We start from the raw sequence: 14,581 nt of genomic DNA, 5'->3' as shown, positions 1-14,581 counted from the left end.
CTCTGGAGTATAATACAGGATGTAACTCAGGATCAGTACAGGATAAGTAATGTATGTACACAGTGACTGCACCAGCAGAATAGTGAGTGCAGCTCTGGAGTATAATACTGGATGTAACTAGAATGCGGTTTGGTAGACCATGATGCGTGTAGACATTGACTGATGCGTCTTACTCTCTCTCAAGGAGAACGGTGTGGACATCTTGGGGCAGGAGAACACGGTCATGGACCTGGCAGCAGAGCAGCTACGTCTGTGGCCTGCACTCAGCAAGCAGCAGCAGCAGGAGCTGGTCCAGAGCGAGGAGAGCACGGTGTTCAGCCAAGCCATACACTTTTCCAATCTCATGGTCTATCTCCTTGTACCGCTGGACACCAGCAAGAACAAACTACTGCGGACATCAGCCGCCGGCGACTGGGAGAGCGGGAGCAACAGCATTGTCACCAATAGGTAAGACTATGGCTGATCCGCCACACTGGTGTCATGGGGCGCGCAGGTGAACAGCTAATGGAGGCTATACGCTGGGCTGGCATCCAACTGAAAAGAACCTTTGGCATGCTGTTTAGAGGAAGGTCCCTGTCGGTCATCTACCGATCTCTCACAGCAGTGATGCTTTACTGTCCCGCTTTCTAGAGGACTGGCAAACGAGTCCTGCCCCGAGGGGTTAAACACGGGACCCCCACATGTGATGCCGTGTTTACCTCCAGTGGAATGTTCTGCTTGTCCTCATGTCTCCACATAGATTAAGTGTCCGATCACAACACGATAAACAATCGCGCTCTGGTGTCTGAGTGCACTGAGCTCATTGTTTGTCTTGTCGGGGATCATTCCTTCACCATGACTGGCCTCCATTCCTAAAGCACATGACGCATCATGGTTCCTCCGCTTCTTGGAGATTTGCTGCCGTCCTGGACCAGCACTTTACTATCTGCAGCCGTTACCAGCAGTCGGCGTGTTGTGTGTCAGGTTGTCAACATAAATGACGTCTGACCAATTGCCCTGAGAGCAGCAATGGAGTCCGGGGCTTCAGAAGAGTCCAGGAGCCTCCAGCGCATCTCCACCTTCTGGTAGTGAGTGCTGCCTCGCATCGTTACAGGCCCTGGGAGACGATGGGAAACCCCAGGGGTACTGACGAAAACTATTAGGGGGCATTTATTACGCTGAAATACAATCTGCGGCTTCTCCCGGCTCACGCCAGGTCTAAAAAAGTGTGCGGGGAAGGAGCGGCCAGTAAGCCCGTCTAGTGTACCAATTCCTACACCTGTTTTTAGGCATAGAAAATTGTCTAAACGTAAGACAGCGAGGAGCCGCGGAGGATGAACAGGCCTGGACTTCAGAGGAACCACCGCCAGCTTAGGGCTTTTATTAAGACCAGAGTCTAAAAGGCCAGGCCTAATAGATGTGCCCGTTAGTGTATTTGATAGTAGCCCCCCTCCCCCCACACCAGTGGATGTCAGTTAGGGTCCATTCACACGTCCATAGAGCCGAGCGGGTATCCTGTACTAATCCTGAGGTACATCCTGTATTATACTCCAGAGCTGCACTCACTATTCTGCTGGTGCAGTCACTGTGTACATACATTACTTATCCTGTACTAATCCTGAGGTACATCCTGTATTATACTCCAGAGCTGCACTCACTATTCTGCTCCTGCAGTCACTGTGTACATACATTACTTATCCTGTACTGATCCTGAGTTACATCCTGTATTATACTCCAGAGCTGCACTCACTATTCTGCTGGTGCAGTCACTGTGTACATACATTACTTATCCTGTACTAATCCTGAGGTACATACTGTATTATACTCCAGAGCTGCACTCACTATTCTGCTGGTGCAGTCACTGTGCACATACATTACTTATCCTGTACTGATCCTGAGTTACATCCTGTATTATACTCCAGAGCTGCGCTCACTATTCTGCTGGTGCAGTCACTGTGTACATACATTACTTATCCTGTACTGATCCTGAGTTACATCCTGTATTATACCCCAGAGCTGCACTCACTATTCTGCTGGTGCAGTCACTGTGTACATACATTACTTATCCTGTACTGATCCTGAGTTACATCCTGCAGTATACTCCAGAGCTGCACTCACTATTCTGCTGGTGCAGTCACTGTGTACATACATTACTTATCCTGTACTGATCCTGAGTTACATACTGTATTATACTCCAGAGCTGCACTCACTATTCTGCTGGTGCAGTCACTGTGCACATACATTACTTATCCTGTACTGATCCTGAGTTACATCCTGTATTATACTCCAGAGCTGCACTCACTATTCTGCTGGTGGAGTCACTGTGCACATACATTACTTATCCTGTACTGATCCTGAGTTACATCCTGTATTATACTCCAGAGCTGCGCTCACTATTCTGCTGGTGCAGTCACTGTGTACATACATTACTTATCCTGTACTGATCCTGAGTTACATCCTGTATTATACCCCAGAGCTGCACTCACTATTCTGCTGGTGCAGTCACTGTGTACATACATTACTTATCCTGTACTAATCCTGAGGTACATACTGTATTATACTCCAGAGCTGCACTCACTATTCTGCTGGTGCAGTCACTGTGTACATACATTACTTATCCTGTACTGATCCTGAGTTACATCCTGTATTATACCCCAGAGCTGCACTCACTATTCTGCTGGTGCAGTCACTGTGTACATACATTACTTATCCTGTACTGATCCTGAGTTACATCCTGTATTATACCCCAGAGCTGCACTCACTATTCTGCTGGTGCAGTCACTGTGTACATACATTACTTATCCTGTACTGATCCTGAGTTACATACTGTATTATACTCCAGAGCTGCACTCACTATTCTGCTGGTGCAGTCACTGTGCACATACATTACTTATCCTGTACTGATCCTGAGTTACATCCTGTATTATACCCCAGAGCTGCACTCACTATTCTGCTGGTGCAGTCACTGTGTACATACATTACTTATCCTGTACTGATCCTGAGTTACATACTGTATTATACTCCAGAGCTGCACTCACTATTCTGCTGGTGCAGTCACTGTGTACATACATTACTTATCCTGTACTGATCCTGAGTTACATCCTGTGTTATACTCCAGAGCTGCACTCACTATTCTGCAGGTGCAGTCACTGTGTACATACATTACTTATCCTGTACTGATCCTGAGTTACATCCTGTATTATACCCCAGAGCTGCACTCACTATTCTGCTGGTGCAGTCACTGTGTACATACATTACTTATCCTGTACTGATCCTGAGTTACATACTGTATTATACTCCAGAGCTGCACTCACTATTCTGCTGGTGCAGTCACTGTGCACATACATTACTTATCCTGTACTGATCCTGAGTTACATCCTGTATTATACCCCAGAGCTGCACTCACTATTCTGCTGGTGCAGTCACTGTGTACATACATTACTTATCCTGTACTGATCCTGAGTTACATACTGTATTATACTCCAGAGCTGCACTCACTATTCTGCTGGTGCAGTCACTGTGTACATACATTACTTATCCTGTACTGATCCTGAGTTACATCCTGTATTATACTCCAGAGCTGCACTCACTATTCTGCTGGTGCAGTCACTGTGTACATACATTACTTATCCTGTACTGATCCTGAGTTACATCCTGTATTATACTCCAGAGCTGCACTCACTATTCTGCTGGTGCAGTCACTGTGTACATACATTACTTATCCTGTACTGATCCTGAGTTACATCCTGTATTATACTCCAGAGCTGCACTCACTATTCTGCTGGTGCAGTCACTGTGTACATACATTACTTATCCTGTACTGATCCTGAGTTACATCCTGTATTACACTCCAGAGCTGCACTCACTATTCTGCTGGTGCAGTCACTGTGTACATACATCACTTATCCTGTACTGATCCTGAGTTACATCCTGTATTATACTCCAGAGCTGCACTCACTATTCTGCTGGTGCAGTCACTGTGTACATACATTACTTATCCTGCACTGATCCTGAGTTACATCCTGTATTATACCCCAGAGCTGCACTCACTATTCTGCTGGTGCAGTCACTGTGTACATACATTACTTATCCTATACTGATCCTGAGTTACATCCTGTATTATACTCCAGAGCTGCACTCACTATTCTGCTGGTGCAGTCACTGTGTACATACATTACTTATCCTGTGCTGATCCTGAGTTACATCCTGTATTATACTCCAGAGCTGCACTCACTATTCTGCTGGTGCAGTCACTGTGTACATACATTACTTATCCTGTGCTGATCCTGAGTTACATCCTGTATTATACTCCAGAGCTGCACTCACTATTCTGCTGGTGCAGTCACTGTGTACATACATTACTTGTCCTGTACTGATCCTGATTTACATCCTGTATTATACTCCAGAGCTGCACTCACTATTCTGCTGGTGCAGTCACTGTGTACATACATTACTTATCCTGTACTGATCCTGAGTTACATCCTGCATTATACTCCGGAGCTGCACTCACTATTCTGCTGGTGCAGTCACTGTGTACATACATTACTTATCCTGTACTGATCCTGAGTTCCATCCTGTATTATACTCCAGAGCTGCACTCACTATTCTGCTGGTGCAGTCACTGTGTACATACATTACTTATCCTGTACTGATCCTGAGTTACATCCTGTATTATACTCCAGAGCTGCACTCACTATTCTGCTGGTGCAGTCACGGTGTACATACATTACTTATCCTGTACTGATCCTGAGTTACATCCTGTACTATACTCCAGAGCTGCACTCACTATTCTGCTGGTGCAGTCACTGTGTACATACATTACTTATCCTGTGCTGATCCTGAGTTACATCCTGTATTATACTCCAGAGCTGCACTCACTATTCTGCTGGTGAAGTCACTGTGTACATACATTACTTATCCTGTACTGATCCTGAGTTACATCCTGTATTATACTCCGGAGCTGCACTCACTATTCTGCTGGTGCAGTCACTGTGTACATACATTACTTATCCTGTACTGATCCTGAGTTCCACCCTGTATTATACTCCAGAGCTGCACTCACTATTCTGCTGGTGCAGTCACTGTGTACACACATTACTCATCCTGTATTATACTCCAGAGCTGCACTCATTATTCTGCACCATTAATCTGTGTCTGTCTGTCTCCACAGCATTGCTGGCAGTGTAGCGGAGAGCTATGACACAGAGAGTGGTTTCGAGGACTCTGAGAATGATATCGCCAATTCCGTGGTCCGGTTCATCACGCGGTTTATTGACAAGGTCTGCACGGAGAGCGGAGTGACCCAGGAGCACATCAAGAGCCTGCACTGCATGATCCCAGGTACAGCGCAGACGCACAGATGGAGAAGCCGCATTATCATCGGCCCCCCTTTCCCCTTCCTGGGCAGCGCCGTGTATGTGCGCTGCTCTGGTCGGGCCGCTACGCGGGCATCGGTGAATACAGCAGTGCCAGCGAATTAACTCCTTGTATGCTGTGGTCAACACTGACCATGGCATGTATGAGGTTTGCGGAGGAAGGGGGATTCCTCTCTGTCCCCATGGGGTCTCTGCTACGGAAGCCTGTGAGACCCAGCCTCGTAGGCACAATGTCGGTGCATTACAATACAGGAACCCCAAAAGCGGAAGTCCCATAGTGGGACAAAAATAAAGTGAAAAAAGGTGTTTTACGTAATAAAAATAAATAAAATTTTCCAGAAAAAAAGCACTTTTCCCGTAATTAGGTATTGGATATCGCTGCATCTGTAACGAAGGCCTCTATAACAATGTCACATGACCCTCCCCATCAGGTGTAAAACCAGCGCCAAAGCAGCCCTACAAAAAGCGTAATACCAAGAGGTCACAAAGTGTGCACCAGTGAAAACGGCATCTCATCTGGAAAAAATGTCAGAGGGGCGGTCCCAGAGACTGCTCAGTACCGACATGGTCCAGCCCAATGTGCGCTGCCCCCCCCCCCCCCCCCAGCAGTGCGTGTCCACAGGGCGCGGTCGTATTCGCGCTTTGCCTCCGGTTAACCCTAATCCAAGATCTCACTGGAGGAAATGACATTCTTCATTCTCACAGCCAAATATTTCTAAATTCTGTAAAAAGCCTGTGGGGTCAAAGTGCTCCGCGCACCGCTTACTGGATTCCGTGAGGGTGTAGTTTCCAAAAGGGGGTCATTCATGGGGGGTTTCCACGATCCTGACATGAGGTTCAGACCTTCCTGTCCTCAGTATCTGATGGGTGGGGGTCTGACACCCGGGACCCCCGCGATCAGCGTCACTTCTATGGGGCTGAGCTGCTCCTAGGTCATGTGACCGATGAACGTGATGTCACCGGCCTCGGAGAAGCCGTGGCCATACTGCGAGCACCGGCGGGGGTCCCGGGTGTCGGACCCCACTGATCAGATACCTTTAACAGGCTTTTGGTTTTTTAGGCTTAATGCATGAAAACGTCCACAATTATTAGTTTTTTCAGGATCTCTTCTTGCTGTCAGTGAATCTAGCCATTGTTGGGTATTCCCAGAGACTGAACGTCTGTTGTGGGCATCACCTGTGACCTAAATCTCCCTCCCGTCCTGACCGTTTGCTACAGTGTGTCAGTGCAGGGGACAGGCTGTTGCCTCAGTTGGATATTATTCTACCAAATCGTCTGATATAAGAAGTATTTAAGCAAACGTTTCCCATTCCCACACAGCAAGCAGAGATCTTGAAATTGGTGAATGAAGTGAAAAGCAGAGTCTGTTAGAAACTTGCAGCACTATTTCCTATAATGATCCAGATCCCCCCGTCCCGCCGCTCTTCACCGCGCTTGCCTCTTGTCTCCGCCAGGTATTGTCGCCATGCACATTGAAGCGCTGGAGGCCGTGCATCGGGAGAGTAGACGACTGCCTCCAATCAAGAAGGTGAGACCATCCTGACACAATGGCCGTCCTCGCTCTGTGTGTGAGCGGAGATGCAGTACCTCATCCAGCCTGTGGACAGGGGGGGTGCTGTGTTTCCACTATTGGCCAATGTCTGTAATGTGTACGGCAGAGAAGGTCTCTATGGCGGATCTTCTGGTGGTTTTATGGTAAAGGGAACTCTTCCGTAATAGAGAACTCTAACCCCTATGGAACTGAAGATTGAAGGGCTATCCTCTGTCCACAGATCGGTGAGACCCCCGCTAGTTCTCCGCCATCCTGTGGATAACTTAACATAACCGGAATACCCCTTTAAATGTTGGGTAATTGAAAATGGCTGCACTGAGCAGTGGAAACGTTGCTGGCGCTGGGCGACTGCGTCCGTTACTGGAGCGCGGCCTCCCTTCTGCCTCCTGTAAATGCTGGATATTAGAATATTCCACAACTTTCAGTTCCTTTCCATTTTCAAACTCTCTTTCTTGTCAGTGAATAGAAGTCTTTTTGTTTCTATGTAGACATTGAGGGGGAGGGGATATGTTTTTGCGCCGGTCTAAGATATCCCCCGCTGGACCGGAGGATGCGCCTAGATGGAAATCGGCTCCAAGCTGCCATAGTTTTCAGTCTTCATTTACCCCAAAAAAAGAAGATAAATTCGCCAATCCCGCAGTTCCTGGCCCCTCCCCAACCTTGTCCGGAACGTGACGAGCGCAGCGTAGAATCGCCACTTTTGCCTTGATTTAGGCACAATGACATTTAAAAAGCCACAAATGCGATTTTTGCTACTTTTTTACACCAGAATATGGGGGAATGATGAATTCCTAATGGAATGCTTCAAACTGCTGAGGGTCTGTGACAGTTGTATCCAGTTCGGACCTCACAGCTCTCCCTGTCCTGATAGTTGGTTACCTCTCTGCAGTGATACATTGTATCACTCGGGGGCGGCTGTTTAGACTGGAAGAATCCGGTCTGCACAGGTTTCCAGCCTGGGTGTAAACAAGAATGTTTAAATTCTCTGACAGCAAGCAGAGATCTTGAAAATTGTAAGGAACTGAAACAGAAAGTCCAAGAGGAAGCTTTTTATTGATCTTTATGATGCGGGGATGTGTTTTGTGAAGTGTCTCCGCGGGCAGATGACGCTTCCCTCACCGGCAGCCTCCATATTCTCCATCCTTGCTTTTATCTTTCTGGGGGGGAAGTTGTGGCGCGTGCAATGTGAAAAATTCCGACAATGTACCGGAAAAGAGATAATCTAGACTTCTCCAATAAATCCCCCTTTCATATTTTAGCACGAAGGCAGAGATTTGTTCTCGTGATGGAGTTTCTCCCCCGTTCAGACCTGACACGTTCACTGGCGACAAACAGAACGCATTGATTTATGTCTGTCTGTCTGATGACCCCGCAGGGGTCTGACACATTCCTGCCACGGACCCCATAGCAGTCCTTCCCCATTAGACTGCAATTACCCCACCTAAACCCTGGACTTTATCATTTATTGCTAATCAAAATTCCAGATGTCCAGATCATGAAATACTTCAGCTATATCATCATGTCTTAACAATACAGCCGAAAATCCTGAGGCCAGCCTTACTGCCGGGCGAGGAGTTCGTGTGCGAAGCGTTACGAGTCTTACTGGACCCAGACGGAAGGGAGGAAGCCACCGGCGGAGTTCTCGGAGGACCCCATATCCTGCCTGCAGAGGGCGCCCTGTTTCTAACGACATATCGAATCATTTTCAAAGGCTCGCCTCATGACCCCCTAGGTATTTATAGTCCGAGCTCAACCCTTGTTGGTGAAAATCCCTTACCCCGCGTTTTACCACGAAGTAAACGCATCTACATGATCGCTCCGCTTTCATCATACTTATTCATCAAGTGTTCTTTTGACAAAAAAGCTTAAATTGTAACTGCCTTTTTTTTGTTTGTAATGTGTAGGGGCAGCGATAAAGACCACTTTTGTAATATGCTTTAATTGCTGAAATTGTACGTTTCTATTAGAAGGGCAGCAGCAGTCATCCCGGAGCGCACTGATGGGGGAATAGAGGACGGGGGGCTCCGCTAATGCCAGAAATGGGACACTTCTCCGATATTTCTCTAATCGATATCTGCAATTTCAATATTTAACCCCTTAAGGACACAGCCTTTTTACACCTTAGGACCAGGCCATTTTTTGCAAATCTGACCAGAGTCCCTTTAAGTGCTGATAACTTTAAAACGCTTTGACTTATCCCGGCCGTTCTGAGATTGTTTTTTCGTCACATATTGTACTTCATGACACTGGTAAAATGAAGTCAAAAAAAATATTTATTTTGCACCAAAAAATACCTATTTTAACAAAAAATTAAAAAAAATTGCAAATTTCAAAGTTTCAGTTTCTCTACTTCTGTAATACATAGTAATACCCCCAAAAATTGTGTATTTTATTTTTTGGGGATGTTATAAGGCTTAGAAGTTTAGAAGCAAATCTTGAAATTTTTCAGAAATTTACAAAAACTCAATTTTTAGGGACCAGTTCAGGTCTGAAGTCACTTTGCGAGGCTTACATAATAGAAACCACCCAAAAATGACCCCATCTAAGAAACTACACCCCTCAAGGTATTCAAAACTGATTTTACATACATCGTTAACCCTTTAGGTGTTGCACAAGAGTTATTGGCAAATGGCGATGAAATTTGAGAATTTCATTTTTTTGCCTAATTTTCCATTTTAACCCATTTTTTCCACTAACAAAGCAAGGGTTAACAGCCAAACCAGACTGTATCTTTATTGCCCTGACTCTGCCGTTTACAGAAACACCCCATATGTGGCCGTAAACTGCTGTACGGGCACACAGCGGGGCGTAGAGTGAAAGGTGCGCCGTTTGGTTTTTGGAAGCCAGATTTTGCTGGACTGTTTTTTTGACACCATGTCCCATTTGAAGCCCCCCTGATGCACCCCTAGAGTAGAAACTCCATAAAAGTGACCCCATCTAAGAAACTACACCCCTCAAGGTATTCAAAACTGATTTTACAAACTTTGTTAACCCTTTAGGTGTTGCACAAGATTTAATGGAAAATAGAGATACAATTTCAAAATTTCACTTTTTTGGCAGATTTTCCATATTTTTTTTACAGTTACAAAGCAAGGGTTAACAGCCAAACAAAACTCATTATTTATGGCCCTGATTCTGTAGTTTACAGAAACACCCCATATGTGGTCGTAAACCGCTGTACGGGCACACGGCAGGGCACAGAAGGAAAGGAACGCCATACGGTTTTTGGAAGGCAGATTTTGCTGGACAGTTTTTTTTTACACCATGTCCCATTTTAAGCCCCCCTGATGCACCCCTAGAGTAGAAACTCCAGAAAAGTGACCCCATTTTAGAAACTACGGGATAGGGTGGCAGTTTTGTTGGTACTAGTTTAGGGTACATATGATTTTTGGTTGCTCTATATTACACTTTTTGTGCGGCAAGGTAACAAGAAATAGATTTTTTGGCACGTTTTTATTTTTTGTTATTTACAACATTCATCTGACAGGTTAGATCATGTGGTAATTTTATAGAGCAGGTTGTCACGGACGCGACGATACCTAATATGTATACAATTTTTTTTATTTATGTAAGTTTTACACAATGATTTCATTGTTAAAACAAAAAAAATATTTTAGTGTCTCCATAGTCTAAGAGCCATAGTTTTTTCAGTTTTTGGGCGATTATCTTAAGTAGGGTCTAATTTTTTGCGGGATGAGATGACGGTTTGATTGGCATCTATTTTGGGGTGCATATGACTTTTTGATTGCTTGCTATTACACTTTTTGTGACGTAAGATGACAAAAAATGGCTTTTTTTACGGTGGTCATCTGAGGGGTTAGATCATGTGATATTTTTATAGAGCCGGTCGATACGGACGCGGCGATACCTAATATGTATACTTTTTTTTTATTTATGTAAGTTTTACACAATGATTTCATTTTTGAAACAAAAAAAATCATGTTTTAGTGTTTCCATAGTCTAAGAGCCATAGTTTTTTCAGTTTTTGGGCGATTATCTTGGGTAGGGTATGATTTTTGCGGGAGGAGATGACGGTTTGATTGGTACTATTTTGGCGTACATGCGACTTTTTTGATCACTTTTATTACCTTTTTTGGGAAGTAAGGTGGGCAAAATTTCAATTTCATCATAGTTTTTTATTTTTTATTTTTATGCCGTTCACCGTTCGGGTAAAGTAACATGACCGTTTTATAGATCAGGTCATTACGGACGCGGCGATACCAAACATGTGTAGGGAATTTTATTTTTTTCATTTTTAATCAGTGATAAATGTGTTTTTTGATTTTTACTTTTTTAACTTTTTTTAACTTTTTTTTTTACCCAGACCCACTTGGTTCTTGAAGATCCAGTGGGTCTGATGTCTGTATAATACAGTACAGAACAATATATATTGCACTGTACTGTATTTTACTTACACTGAACAGATCTATGCTTTTTAGCACAGATCTGTTCAGCACCATGGACAGCAGGACGCCTGAGAGGCGTCCTGTTGCCATGGGAACCTTCCCCGTCTGCTCAGTACAGGTCAGAACTGCGCAGACGGGGAAGGGTAAGTACAGGGCTGAGGGGGGCTGTCTGGGGGCTCTCTCCCTCCCCATCGGGGGGCTGCAAAGGCACAGCAGCCCCCCGATGGGAGAGGGAGGGAGCTCCCTGCGCTGTTAACCTTTTCCATACAGCGGTCCGTACGGACCGCTGTATGGAAAGGGTTAAACGGCTGACATCGCATCGCAGATGTCAGCCGTTTATACCAGGGTGCCAGCAATGTGCTGGCACCCTGGTATACCCACTAGAAACCAACGATTATACAAGGGGAGGCGGGCGGGGGATCGCGATCCCGCCTGCCGCACCGCCCGCAACCCTCCCCCTGCACCTCCCGCCACCATAAAATCATTCGGGGGTGCAAGGGGGGTTAATAAAACATCATTTTAGGCATATAAAGTTTCTGATCCCCGCGGGGACCAGAAACTGCAGAAATCGCAGCAAACCGCAGGTCTGAATTGACCTGCGGTTTGCCGCGATCGCCGACATGGGGGGGTCACGGGACCCCCCCGCGCATTTAGCCTAGGTGCCTGCTCAATGATTTGAGCAGGCACCGGGTTCCGATCACTGCCGGCCGGGCGGCAGTGATCGGAACAACACATGACGTACCAGTACGTCATGTGTCCTTAAGAGGTTAAAGTGTTACAAAATGATCATGATCACTGCCCCCACAGAATATAACTACTATAATACTGCCTCCTATGTACAAGAATATAACTACTATAATACTGCTCCTATGTACAAGAATATAACTACTATAATACTGCCTCCTATGTACAAGAATATAACTACTATAATACTGCTCCTATGTACAAGACTATAACTACTATAATACTGCTCCTATGTACAAGAATATAACTACTATAATACTGCTCCTATGTACAAGAATATAACTACTATAATACTGCTCCTATGTACAAGAATATAACTACTATAATACTGCCTCCTATGTACAAGAATATAACTACTATAATACTGCTCCTATGTACAAGAATATAACTACTATAATACTGCCTCCTATGTACAAGACTATAACTACTATAATACTGCTCCTATGTACAAGAATATAACTACTATAATACTGCCTCCTATGTACAAGAATATAACTACTATAATACTGCCTCCTATGTACAAGACTATAACTACTATAATACTGCTCCTATGTACAAGAATATAACTACTATAATACTGCCTCCTATGTACAAGAATATAACTACTATAATACTGCCTCCTATGTACAAGAATATAACTACTATAATACTGCTCCTATGTACAAGAATATAACTACTATAATACTGCCTCCTATGTACAGGAATATAACTACTATAATACTGCCCCCTATGTACAAGAATATAACTACTATAATACTGCTCCTATGTACAAGAATATAACTACTATAATACTGCTCCTATGTAAAAGAATATAACTACTATAATACTGCCTCCTATGTACAAGAATATAACTACTATAATACTGCCTCCTATGTACAAGACTAGAACTACTATAATACTGCTCCTATGTACAAGAATATAACTACTATAATACTGCCTCCTATGTACAAGAATATAACTACTATAATACTGCCTCCTATGTACAAGACTATAACTACTATAATACTGCTCCTATGTACAAGAATATAACTACTATAATACTGCCCCCTATGTACAAGAATATAACTACTATAATACTGCTCCTATGTACAGGGATATAACTACTATAATACTGCTCCTATATATAAGAATACAACTACTATAATACTGCTCCTATGTACAAGAATATAACTAATATAATACTGCCTCCTATGTACAAGAATATAACTGCTATAATACTGCCTCCTATGTACAAGAATATAACTACTATAATACTGCTCCTATGTACAAGAATATAACTACTATAATACTGCTCCTATGTACAGGAATATAAGTACTATAATACTGCTCCTATGTACAGGGATCTAACTACTATAATACTGCTCCTATGTACAAGAATATAACTACTATAATACTGCTCCTATGTACAAGAATATAACTACTATAATACTGCTCCTATGTACAGGAATATAACTACTATAATACTGCCTCCTATGTACAAGAATATAACTACTATAATACTGCTCCTATGTACAAGAATATAACTACTATAATACTGCCCCCTATGTACAAGAATATAACTACTATAATACTGCTCCTATGTACAGGGATATAACTACTATAATACTGCTCCTATGTACAAGAATATAACTACTATAATACTGCTCCTATATATAAGAATACAACTACTATAATACTGCTCCTATGTACAAGAATATAACTACTATAATACTGCTCCTATGTACAAGAATATAACTACTATAATACTGCTCCTATGTACAAGAATATAACTACTATAATACTGCCTCCTATGTACAAGAATATAACTACTATAATACTGCTCCTATGTACAAGAATATAACTACTATAATACTGCTCCTATGTACAAGAATATAACTACTATAATACTGCTCCTATGTACAGGGATATAACTACTATAATACTGCTCCTATGTACAGGGATATAACTGCTATAATACTGCCTCCTATGTACAGGGATATAACTACTATAATACTGCTCCTATGTACAGGGATATAACTACTATAATACTGCCTCCTATGTACAGGGATATAACTACTATAATACTGCCTCCTATGTACAGGGATATAACTACTATAATACTGCTCCTATGTACAGGGATATAACTACTATAATACTGCTCCTATGTACAAGAATGTAACTACTATAATACTACTCCTATGTACAGGGATATAACTACTATAATACTGCCTCCTATGTACAAGAATATAACTACTATAATACTGCTCCTATATACAAGAATATAACTACTAGAATACTGCTCCTATGTACAAGAATATAACTACTATAATACTGCTCCTATGTACAGGGATATAACTACTATAATACTGCCTCCTATGTACAGGGATATAACTACTATAATACTGCTCCTATGTACAGGGATATAACTACTATAATACTGCTCCTATGTACAAGAATATAACTACTATAATACTGCTCCTATGTACAAGAATATAACTACTATAATACTGCCTCCTATGTACAAGAATATAACTACTATAATACTG

At 43.2% G+C, this 14,581-nt stretch overlaps 1 protein-coding gene across 6 annotated transcripts in view; it reads left to right on the top strand.

The window, feature by feature from the left end:
* The window catches only part of SBF2 (SET binding factor 2), a 293,682-nt gene that overhangs the window by 220,809 nt on the left and 58,292 nt on the right, over positions 1–14,581 (top strand). For all 6 annotated transcript variants that reach the window (XM_040410355.1, XM_040410354.1, XM_040410353.1 and 3 more), the window contains 4 exons: positions 185–447; positions 5,150–5,319; positions 6,809–6,882; positions 8,443–8,638. In XM_040410355.1, the coding sequence (XP_040266289.1) occupies positions 185–447; positions 5,150–5,319; positions 6,809–6,882; positions 8,443–8,638 (703 nt within the window). The remainder of the gene's footprint in view (positions 1–184; positions 448–5,149; positions 5,320–6,808; positions 6,883–8,442; positions 8,639–14,581) is intronic.

This window comes from Bufo bufo, chromosome 10, assembly GCF_905171765.1.
Source record: "Bufo bufo chromosome 10, aBufBuf1.1, whole genome shotgun sequence".
NCBI lineage: Eukaryota > Metazoa > Chordata > Amphibia > Anura > Bufonidae > Bufo > Bufo bufo.
Note: the sequence above shows the minus strand (reverse complement) of the source record. Positions and strands in the feature narration are given on the sequence as shown.